The following is a 14,509-nucleotide window of genomic DNA, read 5'->3' as shown; positions in this document are numbered from 1 at the left end:
GTGAATTGCCTGGAAGAGGCTAGAAGTTCATGTCTGGGAGCCATCATTTACATCCATTGTGTTGCGAGGAGGAGAGAGCGTTCTCCTGACTTTTTATACACTATGGCTCAGACATTAACTCACACCATAGGGGTGGATCTATCACATGCAGCTTTTGTCCTCCACAGTGGCATTTGGCTGCACAGCCCCTGTTCTCCTTCCCTTTGCATCAGATTCCCTGCTGTACATAATTCAACACCAAATTGTCAGCCTTGCTTTTCTTGATCCCAAAAATAAACTCGTCCTTCAGTTTACCTCTTCCTCCTCTTGTTTCCTTTTCTTTGCCTTCTTGATGTCTTCTGTTTTGATTTTCTTGGGTTTATACTCAGCACTAAGAGAGAAAAGAATAGCTGATAAAAAGTCATATATACATATATATATATGAAGTGTGTGCATGCGTACACGCCTATGTACACAAATTCACAATACTTCTGGAGTGTTTAAGCTCTAGAGAATGTATTTTTATTCCTGTTTCTGAAGGCTGAAGAATGGCTATCCAACAAGACAGCTTACAAAAACCTAACAAACCAAGCTATGACTGTGAATACCCTTCCAGAAGTCATGGACACCAGCAGCAAAAATCTTCCTCAGTGAAGAACCAATTCAAAAACATTAGCAGCTACCCAATAACTACAGTGAATAAATCTGAGAAAACCTTACTGACCTTCTTTCTCCCACTTTTTCGGCCATTAGTCTAAGACCTATCCACAAGGCCCACTTCTTGCATCTCCGCTAGTTTAAACAATGGCGAAATTGACTGGTGGCAAATTCTTTCCATTGCGGGCATGAGATGGGAGGTTACAAAAACTTAACAGAAAGCAACAAATGATTACAATGATTACACAAAAGATGTCACACTCATCTCTCTTGGAAACCAAGTACCACCACATAGGAACAGAATGCCACTGTGGTTAAAAACAACCTCTTCCAATCCTTTAATTCCAGTTTGGTAAGAAGGTCACACTACCTAAAGAGTTAGATATACAGAGATGGTGACAGAACATAGCATGATACAACTGGGCTTTTATTTTACTGGGTAGGCTACCATTTAGAGGGTGAACATCACGTGTATTTTTCTTTTGATTTAGAGTCAAAAATCCTTAGCATAACCCACAACGTATTTAGGTCCTTTTAAAGGGGAATCATGTGAAGCAGCACAGGCAAAATGAAATCAGGCTGACAACACATTTTCTTCCTCTTGTGCAGTCATTTCCTCACCCAACACTACTGTAACCACTGAGCTAGCATTAATACCTCACTTGCTCAGATTTATGTTTTACAATCTTGGTCTGTGTGGTTTTTTTTCTACTTACCCTCTAGATTATTTATTTATTTTTATTCACTAGCACAGCAACAGCTCACAACATCCTCTGCAGAAGCAGGTAATGCTATTTTTTCCACAGACAGTACAAATACCATCCTTGTCCTACTCAGAGAACTTGCAACAGCTTAAGCAGTTTGACCTCGGATCCAGGCCTGCATTTGAACCAGCTGAACTGAAGGACCTAAAATCCTACCTGCTCCCCCTAAAGTTCTCTTTTTAAACTAAAGACAAATATACAAAAGTCACTAATACCCGAGTCACTTACTCATCATCTTCTCGCGGCCTCTTTAGGGGTTTGGAGTCCTCTTTGGGAGGAGCATAAAAACCATCATCATCTGGTTCATCTTTAATACGTGGTGGACTACAAAAAGAAGCAAAGAAAGACGGTTCTAACTTCAAAGAATAGAAGTGGTTTGGAAACCAGCACCAACTCAGCTAAGAAATGAGCTCTAAAGAGGGCACGCTTTCCAGCACTCGAATGGGTTGTCTTCTTAGACCCCGAAGCCCTGGGGCTTGTCCTTCTCTGGACACTGATGGACAGCACAAGGAGAAAGTCTTTCCGTGTCTCAGCATTTGCCATTTCCCAAGCAATATCAACATCAGTTGAAATAAATGACTTAGATTTCACTGTGTTGCAGGCCTGTATTTAATAAAAATGATTGCAGCTTGCAACACTTTTAAAATATATTTAAAGACAAAAGAAAATATCATGCATGTGTGTTGGCAGATAGGAACATTAAGTAGTTTGAGCTCAAAATCCTTATTTAGCCAGACAAGAGAGAAAGGTTTGTCAACTGAACAGATTTCAAAGCTATTCCCCTGCATCTTTTGCCAACTAAATATTGAGGCATAATGCTAGCTAGCATGTGAAAACTAGGGAAAAAAAACAAAGATTTGCCAAAGTTAAACTGATTAGTCTCTTCTCACTATCCAAGCTGTGGGAAATAAACAATCCCGTCCCTCTCAACAGACCACAACTATTAAATTAGACCCAATGTTTTCAGCCATAATATCCCAAGATGCTAGTAATAAAGGGATTAAAAAAAAAAAAAAGGAATATGAGTGAGAAACTATCCCTTTAAACAAACTCATTTTTTCTATATTTCACAGAGGCATTACATTTATCTTCATAAAGAAGAAGAGGTTGCACAGAGTCCAGAATTACATTTTGAAGAACTTAGTACCACTCTATTCAGGTGGAAAAACCAACAGTGACATCTTGAGCTTTCCTATTCATATTCAATCACCAATTTTTCTATCAAATTGACTCAGTTCCCAAGTCAACATGCAGATTCTACAACTGGATGGAGTGGGAGAAAAAAAACAGAGCATTCTGCTTTGTAGAACACTGTCAGCAAGAGACATTCCGGAGTCTTATTTCAGCTGGTAATGTGTCCATGAAGCAGAACAAGACAGGTTGCTCTTTCACAGCTGTAAAGCTGCTGCAGTGCTGGCAGATGCAACTTGGAGGAAACAGATATGTGCTGCTATAGGAAGCCATTTCAGTGGCCTCACCTACAATTAACAAACATTTGAGTCTGCAGCACGCAGACACTTGCAAAACATCTACGGGAAAAGCAGTATTTGTCCCACCTAATTTCTCTCCCCTCCAGGCAGAAATCTAGTACTACTTAACAGCTTACTAAACAGAATTTTATCTTGTCTAAATTAACATTGAAGCATTTTGCAGTGTTTTGTAATAACGGGAAATAAAGTGTCATTATTTTAAAAGAAAGGAGCAGTGTGACCAAGCTGAACCTTGACTTGTATTGTTCCCGACACTGTAACGTTGCTCATCCTACCAAGTCTTAAAGACTAAAATCAAAACCATATGAGTGAGGACATATCCCTCTGGTGAACTTACAAAAGAACATTTCAGCAGGAGGAAAAATAATTACTTTACTCTTAGCCAGCTTTTGGCCCTGAAGAAGGCACAGTTATGATGGTTCCTCCAGGCTGTTCTTGAATACATAAAAAAAGCTCTGGGGTCTGAAAAGGATTCAGTTACTTTGACACGAGAACACCCAGAGTTCCTGGCGAGAAGAGCAGACGCAAGTTAACTCTGCTAAACAATAGAGACTAGAAAGAGTTAATGAAAATTGTTTTCTACACCATGAAACACAAACATCATTGTTTTCCATTTCCAGAGTATCAGTTCCTATAAAGGGCCTGGAGAGGGCGCCTCTTTCCTATGTCAACCATAAAAACTACAGCGTTTGCATTTTTAACTAGAAGTACAAAAATGAAACAGATGGAGGAACTCATGTCAAGTGGGAACGTTCAAAATATGCAAAGAATTGCTGACAGGCATAGACTACACAGGTGCATTCTCCCAACCTCTCTTCATCCAGAGAACACGGTGAGACAAAGGATTTTTTTTTTTTTTTCAGTTGATTCACAGAACTGGAGATAAGCTTGGAAACTTTTTTTTTTTTTTTTTAAAAAACATGACACACCAACTGCTCGTAAGGCATACCCATCTACCACAACACTGTGGATCAAACTCTCCCCAAGAAAGCAGCACAAAAGCCTAAGTCAGAGGACCAGATTGACCACCTTAAAAACAACCAAAGGCTGCATTTAAATAAGTGAAAGAAATCTTACTTTGTCAAATATTAAAGAATTACTTTCTCTCAATTAATCACTTCTGAATGTTAACATGACTATTCAGTGTCAACTGATACAATACCTGGATCCAGGAGACACTATTAGCAGTAGGAATTTAGTAATTACAGTAGAATAGCTAGGCATTTTCTGAAGCTGTATCTGATTTAGACAAGCATCCGTCTTGCCACTTACTACAAAGGCTTTGGTCTGCAGTCACTTACAGAACAGATACCCAAAGTTGCCTTTACAAGGTTCTGACTCAAAAAAACAATTGCAAGGTTCAAATTCCAGTTTTACAACTGTAACAGAGGTTGTTCCAATCCCAACTTCCAGTGCTTCCATGGTTTAATCTCTCCTGGGTATTATTCAACTATTTGATAACAGGAAAACTAAGCACGTGCAGGGAGACAGCAAGTGTTCAACAGCTCCCATCGCTAGCTGCTAGGAAAGTAGACTAGTTACCAATCCTCTTTGTTGAGAGGGATATATCATCAGAAGGGGTCTAAAGCATTCCAACTTTGTTTTTCAAGACCAAGTAAGAAGATTCAAATGTTCTGAGCATTTAAGGAACATCAAATTGTTACTTTTTTCAGATCACAGACTCGATTTCTTACCTGGAGAAACCATTTTCTTTTTCCTTCTTTATTTTCATATCACCAGCAGATAACTTCAGCTGAAAAATAAAAAAGCAGGAGCTGACTAGCACTGCACGAGCACCGTATCTTTTTCCACTGTGCAACACAGGCAGGCTGTTTAACCCGGAGGAGGACCCGAGTGGCACTGCTACAGATATCTTTGGCCTTACAGCCCTGACTGATCTACAAGATACACCAAAAAGGCAACATTTTCTTTAAGTTTTAGTCAATTCAGTGAACTCTGGCCCTCCAATTCTTTCAATAGATTGTAGTCAAGTGCATAATTGGTCCAAAAAACACTACTTGTCTACGTTTATCTCTGCATGGAAGAAACTTGATCCAACAGGTTTTTCCTCCCTTGTCTCTGAATCTAAGCTTGGCAAAGTGAGAAAATAGTGAAAGGAAAAAATTTAAAGCAAGCAGGCACAGCTCCACTGTGAAACAGTCCCCACTCACAATATTTGCAGAAAAAGCCCTCGTAACTCAGTACCTTGTATCCCAGAAAACAAGTCTTAAGCTCAGCATGGGGACAGTTCTCTCCAAGTCAATAAAGGCTTGGAAGTATAAGCCACATGCAACTCATTGACTTTTCATCATTTGGTAACGCAAAACTACCCTCTTGTGTCTCCCACAGAAGACACCTACCTTCTCTTCCTTTCGCTTCTCCTTGTCTTTATCTTTGTGTTTGTCTTTGTGTTTCTCTGAGCTGCCATCTTTGTGTTTGGTTTTCTCCTTGTCTTTGTGTTTCTTTTCCGAGGAATCTTTGTGCTCACTGCAAGATAAGAGAGAAAGTTTGCAGAAGGGGACACACACAAGGAGATCTGACCAGTGCAGGCAACTTCCAGTGATAAGCACAGACATAGATAGGTCTTGACGCTTAGGAATCCCACAAAATAAGTGATTGCATTTGATTGCCTTAACAGGAAGATCCAGCAAGATCTCCTGTTATGCATCATTCATTCTCTTTAGGAGGACAAAGAGCATAAAATATAGCCACAGCTGCCAAGTATTCCACATCAGGAAACCTGTATCAGCCAAGAATATCAACAGTTGCTATGTTTATCAAGGCTGAACATTTTAGGTTGAATTCTCACTATTTCTGCTTTCCCTTTTTCCTAGGGCACGCAACAGTCACTGGAACAGAGCTGCCAGTCGCACCAGTGCCCGTGTGAGCTTTTGTTCAGGCAACAGGTTGTCAATTTGTTAATAGTTTGTGAAAACAGCTCATCTCAGGAACTTGGAAGGAAAACCACTGCTTACTCCTTAGAGTTGGAGCTGCTCCCTGCTTACTCCTTAGAGTTGGAGCTGCTCCATCAGCTGGGCCTCTTTAAATCACTACAGCAGTGAGCACAACTGACTCTGCTCAAGGATGAAACACTACAAATCAGGACAGAGATGCACCAAAGAGGTCGCCCAGTAAGAATCTACTACTTCTCAGATTTTAGCACTGTCGGTAACAGTGCTGCCAGTTTAACATCCAAAATTCACAGGTCAGGATTGAGAGGAAAAAAACACTCCCAAGCTGACCTCCTTTATTCTTTCTCTACCCGCTTCTGACTTCTGAGATGTGGGTAAATTTGGATCACATTTTCAAGCTTTCATATCAACCAGAAAGACCAGAAAACATCGCTGTTTTCAAATGAAAATGAGATTCTCATGGAATTACTTGACCCGTGGAGTCAAGAGCGTGAGGAGTGCGTGTCTCCGCTCTCCGGAGACACGATAACAATTCTAAGAACTGGCAACGTGGATTAGCAGCACTGTTGTCGAAGCCAAGCAGCAAGCCTGTCAATTCAGCATGCCTTGAATACACGTTTTTAAGGCTGTACTCATTACGTGAAGTCACCCTTAGCTCAAGTAATCTAAAGGCACAGTGGAAATCAGGCTCTCTTCTATCAGGCACAGTTAGGAAGCAAGCACGCTGCCTTCCTCCTGCTGCCAGTTCACACACCTGCTTCCTCAGGACATTTTGACAACGTACTCTTATTGCTGTTCTCTCGGATGTTCTCCGTTTCTCCTTAGGACTACACAGTTTAACACAAAGCTTAACTTAAAATAAGGAAGCTGCCTATTTCTAGTGATTTCAACACTCAAGTATAAGACCAACTCAACCTAGAAGAATATAGTTCTGGAAAATGGCAAGCCTGAAATGCCAGCTAGGAGTTTTTATATATATGCATTATATATTGTTATAGAAACGTGACTTGAAGCACATCTTTCAAAAAAAGAGAACGTGCAAGAGGCCTGGAAGTCTCACGGCTACAGAAAGCAAGCAGCGCATCAGCAGGCTCCCACAAAGTTTGTATGTAATTAAGAGGAAGGCAAACGAAGTCACGAAAACACCAACCCACACCCGGCTGCAGAACTGCAGGGTAAAGTCCAACGTGGAGAGAGTTTCAGAGCCTCACGTATCACTAGTACAAATGGACCTGAACCTGTGAAACGTCTAAATTATTCAAGCTCAGAGTAGCACACTCCTATAGGCACACACTAGCCTTCCAGGCCCAAGCAGTTAAAGGGAGAAAACTCAGCCTTAAAGAAAATCTGTATATTGCGTGTACTCCGTTACGTTAAAAAAAAGATCAGTAGGATCAACAGGAAGAGAAACCAGTTTCATTTTGACTCTCCAGAAACCTCACTTTGTAATACATATAAAACTATACAGGAATATCTAAACGTTGAAAGGCAACTGGCATTCTAGAAATTCCTGCAAATAGACACACAGCACCACATGTTGCCTGTGAGCGAAGATTTAACAACTGCAGACTATTCTTACCCGGCAGATCACGTTATGTACACTGTGTGATCAAGACATACAAGCACATTCAGAACATCCTGACACTGGATCTCAGAAATCCACTAGGTGCCTGCTGCTTTTACTCAGACTTAACACTCGGCCTCTGTACCCTGTTTGTTTATTTATCAGTACCCTTGAGACTCAGGACACCTACTTTATTTTCCTTTGCTCCAACAACATTCATGCCCCTCTGAAAGCACAAAACTCCATACGCGTTAATAATCAATTTTCTGCTCTGGAAGGTCTGGAAAGTCTGACTCGTTATCTTGCAGTGTTATCTGTATGCAAGATAGGTGCCTCATTTGCCAAAGACTCAAGTCTTACAATTACACACAGAGGTATGCTATCACATAAGAAAAGAAAGAGAGAAAGAAAACATGCCAGGCTTAGATCCCCTTTAGGCTCTGCAAGTCTGCCTGTGTCTATTCTCTAACTCCTTGTTCTTATTTGGTATTTAAATCCTACATGAAATAACATGCTTGAGTCAGACAACAGTTTGCATCTCCAAAGTTTGGCACATATTGCAATCGATGGCGATAGCCCTCCAAGGTAAAGTTCATGGCAGTGCTTGTTACCGAGGAGTTTGGATGGGCAAAAACTGAAAAACCTGGTCAAGTTTTCAAAAGCACCTTACGCATTCTGGCTAGCAGGCAAAAGCACTGGTTTTCAACAGGTGACTGGTGGAATCAGGGGGAGTATGCAAAATGTGACTAAAAGCAAACGGATGACAATCTATATTCACAAAACTTCTAAACCTGAAAAGGGCAGACAATGCTACTGGTCTAGAGCAGCTGTGCCCATTTTTTTTCACATGTGCTGAGCACTTACAGGCTCTGCTTCTGGAAGAAAAAACGGTGCTCAAAATTTATGCTTACCTAAGAAGAAGTCCAAATAACACCTCCTCTTGAAATGAAATAAGTGGTCACCATTGAAAAGCTGCTATGCAATCTCATCTAAAGCTAAAAATTTATCAGTGCTGGAATCCGAAGCCTGGATTTCTGATTCAGTCTTAGTTCTTAATCACAACACTATCCTTCCCCTTTGCTTTGCAGCAAGGAGTAAGATTTCTTAATTAAGTAAACATGGGCTCAAATAACCAAAGAAGAGTCTTTCGTTTTAGTCTTAAGACTCCTTTTCAAAGCAGTAGGAGTATTTAGCGGCTAGGTCTGACGTACTCAGTCTCTTCTCGCAGTATGTGACTGGAAGAAATTCCCCCCAGAAATCAAATTTCTTGTGTTACTTGCTCCAGTGAAAGAAAGAGCACAGACTTCTTTCCTGCACTCATAAAGAGACCATGTCAGACATGCATGTTTCTAGACACTAGACCTCAGCTCCAACATTACCAACAAATTAGCCTAAAATTTGACATGTGAAAAGATGCGGGCTTGTGCAACTCATCCCCAGCAGAGCCTGAGATTTGTCTCTCAGTAAAGCTCATCTGGAAACACACTGATAACAAAGGCTCAGCGCACAATCCTGAGAGGAGTAACTTCTTTTTCCCCAAAAGTGAAGCAAGTTTCCCAGATATTAACTACAGTCAGCACATTGAACATCTTTGGTCTTCCACTTGGCTAAGATACTTATGCAAGCCTCCAGGGGAGCATAATTTACCAACCATACTCATCTCAAAAGAGAAAGTAACAGGATGCCATCCTATCCTGGAGGAGAGCTATTTCCAAGCATCCCCCCAAAGCTATTATTAGGAGGGACTGGGAACAATTTGAAAATCAGAAGGTCTTTCTTCCTGGCCTATTTGGAACTGGGAAGAAAAAGAAAGAAAAAAAAAAGAAGAAAAAAAGAGGAGAGGGGAAAGCACTTTCCAATCCCTCCCATCCAACATCACCAAAGCACAAACCACCAGGACAAGACTGCATGCAGCCGCATTATTTGCGGATTCACGTCTTACGCATTCCTCTGCCAACAAGCCAGGTTGAAGTCACTGAAGTAGGACAGTGAAGCCCCCCATAAGATAAAGGGAAAGTTCACTGCAAGTTATGCTGGCTGGAAGATAAATGGGCCATTAAACAAAAACAAAAAAACACATCACTACCACTCTTCACAATCCATTTGAGAAATACTCAGTCTTGTTGACAAAGTAAGGTGTTCCTCGCTACCCAAACCATTACAGTTAAACCACTAAAATAACACACTGAGCTTTACACCTCGGTAAAGGTGTTTATGCTGCACTATTTTTGTAAGGAGAACAGACCAAAACCCCAGAAGTGTAGGACACTATATCAATAAAGGCAGAAGCAGGGATTACATCATCTAAAAAGAGTGAGATGCATCATGGTACTGGCTTAGTTCAGACAAAGGTCAGATAAGTAGTGATATATCTCCTAAAGCCTTACAGCCTTTTTGTTAGCTTGCATGCTGTCTTTCATTTAGAGTTTTAGTGCGAACAAGGGCATTCAAAGGCCTTGGAGAGCTCAGGCTGAAGCCCACGGGACGGTAAACACAACGGAAGAAACCTTTTCCCTTGAATGGAGGGCTGTCTTCCCCAGCCAGGATGCCTGAAGGAAGACAGGAGGGAGGAGAGGGTGAGGAAGTGAGGCCATGCACCTGGCAGCAGCTGCCTAGGCTGTATCACATTGGCAAGTCACAAGTGGAAAACGTTTCTGAAGAATGGCAGATGTGCAGATCACAGCTTCCTTCTTCAAACTACAACAGCTTTGCAGTAATTTAACACTGCATTCTTCAGGTGCCATTTATGTACACTAATAATCCCTTCCCAGGCCTTTTCCATTCCAGCTTCAAAATCACAAGCTGGGAAGGATGCTTTATCTAAAGTGTCTCTTATTTCCTCTCTCTCATTTGCTCAGCTGTAATTAGCTTGTGTCTGGAAATCTGCTACTAGTAAGCATCAGAGCTCTGCTGCAAGCACTGAGCTTTGCTTCCCTACTTGGTAGCTGTTAGAATCCAGCTGAAGCGTAAAATAACAGGGAGCTGCGATTTTAGTGAAATCTAAAAACACAATAAGGACAGAGCAGAGGTTACATAGCCCATGTCTTGTTTGACTCAGTACAAAGCTAATGGAAAACTGATTATATTCAGACCAATACATACTAAGGAACAACTGACTGTGCAGGAAGAATTTTCGAAAGAGAATACACACTAGCAGGGGACAGATTTTCAGCTGGTTTGAACATGTGAGCCCCCAATGGTTAAGCTGGGATCTCAGCAACGCAATGAAAAAGTTGATTTCACTTTTCCCAGAGTAAGGGGAAGTCTTTTCACCACTTTTCACAGACAACGGATCAAGTCTTCAGCAAGGATCAAGTCTTCAGCAAGCGTGACACTATGGGAGCAAGATAAAAAGCTCGGCTAATCAACAGCAGTTTAAAACATTAGAAAGCAGAACAACATTAGCAGGTCCTTTGAGATGAGGATCCGGCATAACATGTGCTTTCTATAGATGTGCTGGAGTCAGGCATGCCACTAAATGAAAAAGCAGCAAATTTTACTAGTGGAAGGCAGCGTCACACTAGACGGCTGATCAAGGTCAACTGTGCACTACAAATGGAGGGGAAATTAAAACAAAACTCCCACGCTGGGAGACAGGACGTGCTAGAATCTTTTTTTTTAAATGCTTTTTCCTCTCTACGTCAGGTATCCCTGCCTCTCACTGCCCCAAAGGCACATAATCCTTAACAGTTAGGGATCACATAATAAATTGGTTAGGAGGTCTGCAAGAAGTCATAACTTCAGTTTATCTTCATTCATCACTAACAAATACTTTGAATCTGCCTTTTTTTCTAGCAAAATCATGAAACTCGGAAGATGCCAATGAAGATCACGTCTATGAATCCCTTATATATGTTCCGTGCTTCTGTTCCTATCAAGCTGTTATCATGAGAGATTTTGTATATGGAGTGAATATGCAACCTGACAGAAGATTTTTTCCCCCTGCAGCTCAGACGCTTGTCACATTGACAACATGGATCAGTGCTGCAAGAGCAACACAGGAAGAACAAGTCTCTTTACTCCCATTCACTGTCACAGCCATTTCTGCACTATTCAGTCTACTGGCGGCCCACACTGCATGTACAAACCCCAAGACACCTGGCAGAAAGACAGTTGTTACTGCTAACACTTTGAAACCAATCTCTAACGAGTCTTGGCTTCAAAGGGCCCATTATTTCATTCTTTTACACGGCCGCCTTGTTTGAAATGCTCGTCTTCCACAGATCAGAAACTTACTGCCATATCAGATTTGTTTCATTTTATTCTTTTAACTATTAACATGTATATGTAAGGGGTGTACATTACATTTTCTTTTTGGGATCAGGAAGTAAAGGGGTGAGAAAAGGAACAAAAGACAACACTTGGCCATTTTTTGATAGTGACGTGGATTTGGTAAGGATTTTTCTCAGGTGGGCTTTATGTTTTCCTTCCTTGAGGGGGGTGACAAAGAAAGATCTGAAGCATGCAAGTGTTACTCTCTCCCACTTTACTATAGGTGTAAACGAGTGGTTAGAATATAAAAGCGTCATCTTGTGAGTGGGAGAGGAAAGAAAGCAAGAAGCAAAATTAAGATGTTCTACAAAGGAGTCCACACACTTCTGCAATATGAAATTAAGGTTATCTGTTTTAGGTATTTTTGAGACTTATCTTGGCAATTTAGATCTTTCCTTCAAAGTCTGCATACAGGAAACATTCTCCTGCCTGGGAGTTTTTCTGCCTTCTTGACATAGGTTTTATTCTAAAAGCCTTGTTTAAGTATAGAATAGAAGACGAAGCTGTCAAACTACTGCAGGCAGGAACGATCTGCTTCAAACACAAGCAGGCAATGCTCTTAACTGTGGATAGCGTGCTCTGCTGTAACACACTTCTTGGAGCGTAGTAAGGGGACTCTTACCAAACTCTGCATAGTACAGCATGGAGGTACAAACCCCAGTTTCAAAGACAATGATGGCTTGGGCTTTCCGATAAAGCAAAATTCAACCTCTTTGACAATTACAAAATATAGAATGCACCTTTTGCAAGAATAAAGCAACTTTCCTTAAGTACAGAATAAATTTTCTGAAGATTTATATGCAATTCCAGTAATTAATCTGAGATAATTCTTTGAAGGATTCATTTTCAATTTTAGCAACTGGCAACAGACTTGACACATTCTCTCCCTGACCCACTTTTTGTTGGAACCCCTGAAGTTTCCTATTAGGATGAAACTCACATGAAAACCCATTTTCAGTCAAGACAGCACTTCTCACTGTACGCGTTTCTTCGCCTCACTCAGCTTGCTTCAGTCTGTCGCCATCCCGTCCCTCAACTCTCTCATGTCCTCCGCCATCCTCGGATCCACACGAACTCTTCAAAGTCACACGGCCATAAGAACGCTCTCCGTTCTGGTCCTCGCAGACGTTCCCCCCTCCTCCAAGCAATTCCCCTCTCACCAGAGATCTTTCTTCCACCTTCCACCCCCAATGCATGTTGTGAGCTTGGCTATCTGCTTTATAAGACAACTGTTAATTAAATCTAGTCCTTACAGGAACAATTTACTTTCATGAAATTATGTGGATGACTGTTAAATCAAAGGATTTGGGGAAGAAAAGTTTAAACTTCAATTATGAAGCAAATTATTTTTAAAAGGTTTGTTTTAGAAGTCGAGTGGATGTTGCACAGCAAGCAGCCATGTACCCTGTGTGTGACTGAGCATGGATGGGGCAGTGCACATTTTAGACTACTACTGAAGGATTAACCAGCCAAAGCATTGCCTCCACGTGCACACGTAGGTGAATATTACCTTCCCTGGAATACCAGCTTCAAGGCTGGATCTCGTGATTCAGCAGCCTGATGCACTCATTTTGAAGGTGGCACTTTTGAGGAGCAGAAAAACGCATTTAAATTTTCAAGCTGTACACTCAGACTGGAGAAGTGAAGTCCCACCCTGTGTGGAGGCCGGGGGGCAAGGCAGTATCACAATTTTTCGCCAGAAAAAGCCTTGGACAAAAACCGCACATGCATACACTCAGTCATGCCATCCACATATCCATGTACATTCTGTTAAAGGAGTCAAAGATCCAGTATATTGTGCCCAGAGGACAGATGAACGCTAACAGACAAATGAAAATGACTGGAGGCTTCAGGCACAATGCCCAAATGCGATACCTTTCCTACAGGGATTTCAAGGTAATGCTGTGGGAAGGAAGGAATTACTTCAAGATTAAGAACTATTACATATCATCTCATGGCAAAGCTATACCTCACAAAACAGTTTAGCCAGCCTTATCGCCTTTGCTCTGTTTTGTTATTATTTACACTATCAGTTCTAAGCAGCTTCAAGTTACAAGCCATTTTGAGTTGCACGAAAAATATTTCTTCCAGTTGAAAATATCCCGACCACTTCCATCTGCTACATAAACAGGGTCAAAGATGGCACTTAGATTAATCCTTACAAAAGGATGCAGTTTACTAAGACTGCAGAAGAATGTTTTTCAAGTGAAGCAATAAACACTTGGAAACACAAGAGTTCAAAGCCTGCATCTCAAAACTGACTTTATGATCAGCAAAATGAGAAACCGGAAATCAAGTCAATACAGACATAAGCAAAGAAAAATACATACAGCGGTGTGTCTAAGGCATTTAGTCTTTGCTGTGGAAGCCAGTAAATGCTGCAAGTTATTTGGCCTAGAACTTTTTTCTCTCAACAATTTACTTTTTTAAAAAAGAAGAAACATTATGAAATAGTAAGGTATGTAACTTCATAACAGGTCACAGAATACTCAGCTAAAGCGTGACCCTGATAATACAAACCTACTGCCCAGCACAGACTCTCACTCTTTACTCAGTTCTTTTTTAACAGAAATCACTGTTAACACAAACTTCTTTTTTTTTTTCCTTTTATATTGTGTTACAACAGCTGCACAGCAACTAGTTAACAGCATTAGCTTGGCCATAGGATAAATGCTCTCTGCCATTCCTGAGAGTCAGAACAGAAACTTACCCTCCAGTGACTGAATGTTGCAGATTTCACATTCAACGTAGACTCCGTGGCCCTTGCTCATCAGGAGTCACAACTAGAAAAGCTTTTTTGAGCTGTGACACACATGCAACACACTTGCCCTGTGCTACACCATACCAAATCACTTAGGATAAACCTGCACA

At 41.1% G+C, this 14,509-nt stretch overlaps 1 protein-coding gene across 2 annotated transcripts in view; it reads right to left on the bottom strand.

Moving 5' to 3' along the window:
* Positions 1-14,509, bottom strand: part of TOP1 (DNA topoisomerase I) — a 69,873-nt gene that overhangs the window by 21,853 nt on the left and 33,511 nt on the right. For both annotated transcript variants that reach the window (XM_068911992.1, XM_068911993.1), the window contains 4 exons: positions 5,251-5,377; positions 4,585-4,643; positions 1,629-1,724; positions 295-370 (listed from right to left, as the gene is read on the bottom strand). In XM_068911992.1, the coding sequence (XP_068768093.1) occupies positions 295-370; positions 1,629-1,724; positions 4,585-4,643; positions 5,251-5,377 (358 nt within the window). The remainder of the gene's footprint in view (positions 1-294; positions 371-1,628; positions 1,725-4,584; positions 4,644-5,250; positions 5,378-14,509) is intronic.

Source organism: Struthio camelus, chromosome 18, assembly GCF_040807025.1.
Source record: "Struthio camelus isolate bStrCam1 chromosome 18, bStrCam1.hap1, whole genome shotgun sequence".
Taxonomy (NCBI): Eukaryota; Metazoa; Chordata; class Aves; order Struthioniformes; family Struthionidae; genus Struthio; species Struthio camelus.
The sequence above is the reverse complement of the archived record's forward strand: the minus strand, read 5'-3'. Positions and strand labels throughout refer to the sequence as shown.